Genomic DNA, 7,887 nt, shown 5'->3' on the forward strand with positions numbered 1-7,887 from the left:
GGTTGTGATGCCGCAAGGAGGGGCGAAGCGGTGAAGCACTGCCGCAGTCAGCGGGGCTGGGCTGCCGAGGCGTCTTTCCTGCAGGATTTGGGCTGTTCTGGGTCGCCTCGAGTGCCACGGTGGGACCGGCGCACACACTGCAGGCGTTCCGAGTAATATTTCATGGGGTGGGGGAGAGAAAAAGAGGTCCTGGGGTCAGAAGTATCGCCTGACGTTCGTTATTGCGTATTTCCTTTGACGAGACACAATACTTCTCGCAACTCAGGGTTGTTTTTCCGACTTGTCAAGTGTCATAGGTCTGTGCTTTATTGGAGTAGCAACTGGTGCTGACTCAGTAGTACAGTTGCCTGAAAGTGTTCAGGACCTGCTGGTGTGATGAACTGGTAGACAGTCTCCTTTACAAAACAAATGGGAATGTTTGCTGCTGCTGCTGTGTGTGAATCATTTTAAGCTCTGTGTTTTTGATTCCCAAAGAGCTCTTTTCGCTGAATAACATTTGTAACTATGAGAAAGCCGGTAGGAAGCTATCAGCAGTACTAAAGATGTAGAATGTGTTCAGTCTGAGTGTCATCCACCTGTGTGCAGATGTGCAGCTGTCTATATAGAAAAAAAAAATCAGAAAAACTAGTGTCCCAGATACTGATTTTGAAGCTGCAAATCTCATTTTTCAGCTATTCTTGTCTTTGGAATTGCAGTGGGTTTTTTTATTTACTTTGTTCTCGTTGTTAGGAATCTGTGTATGTGAACATGTTGTTTGTTGTTTGGTACATGCACATATGTGTGCAAATGTGTGTGTATATATAGGCACACATGAGAATTAATATTAGTACTCTTTAACCTGCTTTGTGGGCATACTTACTCTTGTTTAAGAATAATTTATTTAGCTTATGTCCCTTGGAGGATTAAATTAATTCCCCCAAATAAATTATTCCTTCATGCAGATAAATTTTCACAGAGGAGTTTAAAACTAATCATGACTATAGAGCTCGTCAGGTGAAATTTATTGGTGGCCTTGTCTAAAGGGTAATTTTAATCTTTTTTTTTCCTCTTTGGTAACATTTTCTTGGCATGTCTGGAAACACCTTCTGCAATTGTTATTTCTGGTGACTAATGTTTAGAGGCTGCTCTGCATTATCTACTAATAAACCTGCTGAAAGTTAAGAATTTCCAAACTAGATAAAGCAGAGATGGATTGCTCTTAAATTACATAGTTATTTCTCAGTTATAAATTTCTTAAAATCAGCATTTCTGTTAATACTGGCTTGGGGGTGGGGAGAGTCAGTATCACCGAGTTGGTATCTTCTGTTTAAATTACCTGACACGGGCATGTTCATTTTATTTGGACTTAATTCTTCAAATCTTGCATGCTTTTACTACTGTGTGCAGTTCTGTTAATATTAACTTTCCTTCTGTAAGGAATCTGATACTATCATACTGAACTCCTGTAATGCAACATTAGAGATCTTGTTATAGGAATGGCAAGCCAGTGCTTTAAAGTAGAACTCTACACTTAATTAGCTAGTTACTGGTACTGGTTGTTACAAAAATGTGGTAAAGTATTAGGATTTTTTCTTTGTTTACATCTGATAAGACACTGTAAGGAGTGAAGTCCATGTTAGAAATTTGGAAGTGGGTATTTAAGTTGTAAAAACAGTTGGCTTTTGTGCTCAACTGTATTTCAGAAACAGCTTTCCTATTAAGAACAGAACTAGGTAGATAGTTAGGTAGATAGCAACATTTTGTTCAGTTAAGCTAGTGCTTTCCAGGTGGTAACTGTCTTGGCAGATGTTTTAATTAGCTTTTTTCCCTCCCCACTTTGCAGTATGTTGCATAAAAACACTAGTTTATTTGGAGGGGAGGGAGGAGTTTTTGCAGTTAGGTTAATACAGTAACGAACATGATGAAAAATAAATGGGGGATGTCCAGAACAGCCTGGGGTTTCTTAAGCGTGTGTAAACTGAGGTGGGTGTTTAGGCAGGGTTTCCATGGTTGGCAGTAAGCATGGCCAGCTGGAAAACCTTCACCTCGGTATCGTAATAGGAGAAAAGATTGCAAAGCACGAAAACCTTTGTGTAAGTATTCCTTGATAGGAATTCAACAGGCAGCTGTGTTTTAAAAAGAATGTTGAAGACATATGCAAGTAATGCATGAAACTAATGAAGCTTTCTATTTAATGCTTTTCTGTTGAAGTCGGTTTCTGGTCTTCTTTCCCGTTTTAACAAAGCACAAATTTTAACAAATTTACGAAGTCTTAACTTAAGATATGGCTATGAAATATATGAATATGGGGGAGAAATTGAGAGAGTCTCTGTTGACTGGTACTTTAGGCCCTCTGAAAGAGGGACCTGCATTATACATAGGACTGTTGGATTCTGCAATGATGAGTAGAAGAGATTTTTTCCCTAGAGTAATTTGTACTGGTGTCCAATAAAGTCTGTATAGATCATGCTGTGGTACTGGTCAGTATGCTTTTTATTGGAATTTTTTAGCTATAAATCTTTATGAATTACATGTAGTTACGCAGTGTTCACTCAATATGTATTTTTGTTAACTAGAAGTGTTTTGCATTTGAACTTCTCTACAGCTATTAAAATTTTTGCTTGATTACAAACATCTGACTTTTCTGGCTTCCCATTTTATTATTCTTACTGACAAGATGCTGAATCTTTAAAAAAAAAAAAAACAACACACAAAAAAAAAAACCAAAACACACCAGCTAAAAATTACACAGCTTTTGTCTGTCTTCTATAAACAGAAGTACATCTGGTGTGAAACAATCGCTGTGGGTACTTCATTCTACATGATATAAACCATATTTGTTGTGTACTGTTAGAAAACAAGTCTATCACGTGTTGCAAAAGCTTCACTGAGCTGAACTGGACAAGTACTGAAGAAGAACTCTAGTCTTGTCAGCTTCCCTCCTCCCCAGATTGTTAAGGGGTGATAAAATTGAAAAATACATGTTCCTGATTAATTTACTGAACTTCCTGTGTACCAAATTCCTAACTGGTATTGTTTGGAGTTCTTGCTGGCAGAGTTGGAATAATTCTGTGCCTGTCCTTTCCACCCTGAAATATAGCTATTACTCTGATACAGTGCCAAAGTCCAACTAGTGTTAAAGCGAGAACATTGATTAATTAATAGGTGGGGGGAGTTGATTGTCTTTTATATTCTTAAATGCAGTTTTACTATTATGCAGCATTCATCTAGAAGAAATAATATTTGTGATGAAAACCCGGTTGCCTTTCTCAAATTCAGTAACACTACTGTCCTACACAATGTTTTCTTTATTAAAACAAAAATGGACTGTGTTCTGTTGAGGGGAATAACATCTGATGAATTCTTTCTTGAGATGCTTGCTTCTCATCTTACCTGTAAAAAGGTCCATTCACATTGAGCAACAGTGCAACAGAGCTGAAGATCATAGAATCATAGAATTAGAGTTAGATAATAATTTCTCAACTATCATTAAATTGAGTTTGCCATAGTGCTAGCAGGTTCTATTGTAGGTTGTCTGCTGCTGTGTCTTGTCTGTGATGCATACTTCTGCTTAAAACAAATTTGGGGAAGTGTAACAGTATAATACCACTGGTGCTTTAACAGTCTGAGATTTTAACGTTTGTACAGGACTGAACTTACAAATAGCTCTTACTTAAAGCTATTTGTTAATATGGTTGTTAAATAATGTGCATTGTTACCACACAGCATTAAACTTCATTAATACTGGACTCAGATTTAGAAATACAATGATATGTGTAAATTTCTTATGCGTTCTGGAGAAGAGAGAGATATTTTCCGCTTCAAGTTCTTTGAGTAATTTTGTTTCTAAAATAAAAATTGCTTAAGTGCTGCAAGTATTGAGAAAGGAAACTGACTTGTCATCTATTTTGCCTCAACAGGGTGGAAGAAGGAATCTGTCTACGGCATCCACTACTAGTTTGTCATCTAGCATCTGACCCTGCTAGAAGGCTATCATGCAGCAGCCTCCACAGACTGTTCCAGCAGGAGCGGCAGCTCCACCTCCTGCAGGCATTGCTCGGAACATGTACTGGAGAAACAGCTCGCTCAGTAAACGAGCAAATGCAACATCTGCCCCAGTGCAGCCTGTGACAGACCCTTTTGCATTTGGCAGACAAACTCCACAGGGTTCCCCTTTAGATAATCCATCCAAGGGCAATGCATTGGTTATGCAAAGTTCTTCTCCAGCGGTGTTTCCGCAGCCAGCCATTATGCATACTTCACAGTCACGTGCAGGGGACAATCCTCATGGACCACATACATCTTTATCAGCTCCTGTATCTCAACCGGGAATAAATACCAATACGTTTTCTAATGTTCCGATTCCTTCACCGTCCCCAGGATATGTTATAAATAGTACTACAGAAGTGCATCCAAATGCAGATCTTGGACTCCATGGGCCTGTGGTACCATTGCATTATAATACAGGAGCAGCAGTTGAAAATTCTTTCAGTGTGCATCCTGGAATGGTGTCTGCATCAAACAAACCTGGAGGTAGACAAGATGTTAGTAGAGATCCAAATGATGTTCCTTCAGGACCCAATGCAACAGCACTCTTCCCTCCACCGCCTCAGCAGCCTACGTCTCAGTGGAGGCCTGTTCAAGGTAACCTGCAGTCTCCAGTTCAAAATTTTGTGCCCTATCCTGAGCCGCCTTCTCAGTCTTCTCTTAGCACTTCTCATCCTCCTCCACAGACAAATTTACAGCAGGGTCCTGTACATCAAGGTATTCCACAAAATATCATGCAAGCGCCTTTATCCGTTGGTTGTGAAAAGAATGGGAAAAATGGCTCTGCAAATAGCAGTCATCACATGAACAGCATCCAGCCTGGAAATGTGTTTAGGCAGAACGCAGAAATGACTAACGCTTGGTTAAGTCAACCATACCAAGAACAGTTTTACCCACAGCCACCATTGCAAGACTTCAGTTTTGTCATTCCCACAGCTCAGGAAAATAACCCCAAAACCCAGTCTCCAGATATGTCTGAAACATCAAATAGGCCTATTCCCACAGATCGAGATTCAGGAACTCTCTCTATGTTTTTCAAAGGGGATGAGGCAGAAAATGAAGAAATACTTTCATCTGAAAAAAATTACATAGTTGAGAAAGCGGAGTTTGATGCTTGTCAGCCAAATTCAGCATCCTTGTATCACCAGCCGATGCATCCTCAGCGGGTTGCAACTAATGTTCTCTCTCAGGCACAGATTGGTACAGGTTCAGCCAATGAGATGGTACAAAAAGGAATGGATGTCCAGTACTTTCCTAAAATTGTAAGTCAGCAGGAGACACAGGCTGCTAAGCACTCTATGTATGTTAGTGATGACAAGGCACGTATAGGTGACACGTCTGGGAACGGTGGGTCACAGTATGAAAATGTTGAGAACCTGGAGTGCATTCAGAATCAAGAAGTGCTGCCAAGTGAACCACAGAACATCAGTGTTTCATCCCCTGCTGCTGGTCCTGATCTGTACAGATATGGATCCTTTCCAGGTCAGATGCTTCCAAAGAATGCTGTTGTGAGCCGTGCTGAAGGAGGACCAAATTTGGAGGCACCTGATTCATTACCTCATCCTGTCCGGCCAGACAGTGTATCTTCAAACTATAGCAACATTAGCCATAGGAGCGCTTCTAGCTCAGCAAGACCTCAAGAGCAAGTCGGTACATTTATTCAGCAAGAAAGCGGGAAGCCTGATGAAGAGTCTTCTGCTAGCTTCTTTAAACAGATTGACTCCTCTCCTTTGGGAGGTGATTCAAGTGAGCTAAACCTGGGCAAGAACTACCACTGTAATCTATCCCAGCCTCCAACTCCAAGTCCTCCTAAGCCTACAGGGGTATTTCAGACGAGTGCAAATAGTTCTTTCGAACCTGTGAGGTCCCATGGAGTTGGTATAAAACCTGCAGAGATTGACCAAGCAAAGATGGTGGTTGAATTAAGAGAGAACCACTCAAACCAAAAGAATATCAAGAAGAATACAGCTGTACCAGCTGCGTCCCCAGGCAATCTTGAACAGCCACCAGATAATCTGGAAACTATTTTCATGCCTCAGGTACACCCACTGCCTCTTGCAGTCACTGGTGAAGCTGGAAATATGTTGCACTCTGGACCTGTTATGGAAAACATACAATCAGTATCTGAGAGAAGGTCCTCAACAAGAGCTCAGGGAGCAGTTAAGAAGTGTGATAGCCCAGCAACAACTTTGTGGGCTCATAATGAGTTACCTAATTTTGGGGGAAATGTGCTTCTAGCTCCTGCTGCTCCTGCAGTGTACGTACCTGCCAAACAAACTGTAGAAGTCATTCAGCCACCAGAAGAAGGCCTGTCTAATCAGCAGCCAAGTAAACCAGGGACTATTGCTGTGCAGCTTTCTCAAGATGGAAATATATCTTCTGAAAATCTTGAGAATCCTCCCAAAATGGGAGAAGAGGAGGCACTTCAGTCTCAGGCAAGTTCTGGTTATGCAAGTTTGTTGTCTTCTCCACCTACAGAGTCTTTGCAAAATCAGCCTATCCTGATTGCTCAGCCTAATCAAAGCTATAACTTGGCTCAGCCAATTAATTTTTCTATTTCTCTATCTAATCAGCTAAGCAGCAATGAAAACAATCAGCCAATGAAGGACTCTGGGGTTGGGGACAAGCCTGCAATGGGTCCCCAAACTTCAAATGCTGGTGGGATCATTTCTGGGGAAAACGTGCCATCACCTGTGATGCAAGTTGGATCTCTATTAGTTAATGCACTTCCAAATACTAATCTGTTAAAACATAATTTATTACAAAGCCCTGTTAATTCCTCTGATACTGCTTCTAATCAGCCTGCAAACTTGCTTATGAAAACTCCGCTTAATTTGGCTCCAGAAGGGCAAAAGAATGTTAATATGGAAGGTTTTGTTCTTGCTAGCAAGCCAAGGTCTAACGCATCCGTTTCTCCTGGGATGAATCTCCCCAGTGGAAGTGCAAGTGCACTAGTCCCCCCTGTTAATTCTGTAGTACAGGCTAATAATTCTGCAAATCATTCAAAGAGCAAAGAAGAAGCTGCTGGAGTGCTCGACTTCACAGTATCACGGACATTGGAGAAAAGCAGTGCAAGTAATTCTGTACAGGTGCATAATCAGTCACTTTCTGGTGGTCCAGTATATCCTCAACAGTTAGCTGGTAGTGCTAGTCAGGTGGGTCCTGAGATGCATGACAAACAACATTTCTATCAACAGGTCACAAAAGATGCACAGCATCAGGCTGTATCAGACAGAGCTGTACAGGGAGCATTGCCATCTCAACCACAAATGCAAGCAGCTCAAATGCAGCAACCAGTATCTTCTGGGCAGTCCTCCGTTCCTTCAAACTACCAGATTGTCGCAGGGACTAAAGCCATGGAGGCATCACAGCAGCGTGAGAACCAGGTGATGAGTAACCATCCTCAACCTGTGGGTCCCCAAGAGGCAGGTTCAGCACAGCTGGCAACAAGGTACGATCAGACGAGTCCTGATAAGCAACCAGTGTCTGGACAGCCGTTGGGTGCTCCAACTTCCACAGCCCCTTCTACCACCACCAGTCAGTCAGTCATGCCAAATGTGCAACAAGACCTGCAGCGTCCATCCCTGCCTCAGACTCCTCAGGATGCCTTTGGTCCACCCCAGAACCCTTACTACTACTATAGACATCCTTATGATGCTTACCAGCCTCCATATCCGCCATCTTATCCTCCTGCAGACCCTAGAACAGCAGCTCATCTTTATTACATGGTAAATTTTTATTTTTCCCTTCCCCCCCCCCAGTATGTATTAGTAATTTTCATCTTTGAATTGTGAGTTTAAACGGTTGTGTAATGATCAACATTCAGTATAGCATTCGTGTTAAGTATTTAATTGTAGGGAA

At 41.5% G+C, this 7,887-nt stretch overlaps 1 protein-coding gene across 1 annotated transcript in view; it reads left to right on the forward strand.

Moving 5' to 3' along the window:
* The first annotated feature begins 3,974 nt into the window (after positions 1 to 3,974).
* Positions 3,975 to 7,887, forward strand: part of SEC16A (SEC16 homolog A (S. cerevisiae)) — a 26,120-nt gene continuing 22,207 nt past the window's right edge. The window contains 1 exon segment of the mRNA XM_009581518.1: positions 3,975 to 7,754. Coding sequence (XP_009579813.1) covers positions 3,975 to 7,754 — 3,780 coding nt within the window.

This window comes from Fulmarus glacialis, unplaced genomic scaffold (genome assembly GCF_000690835.1).
Source record: "Fulmarus glacialis isolate BGI_N327 unplaced genomic scaffold, ASM69083v1 scaffold11817, whole genome shotgun sequence".
NCBI lineage: Eukaryota > Metazoa > Chordata > Aves > Procellariiformes > Procellariidae > Fulmarus > Fulmarus glacialis.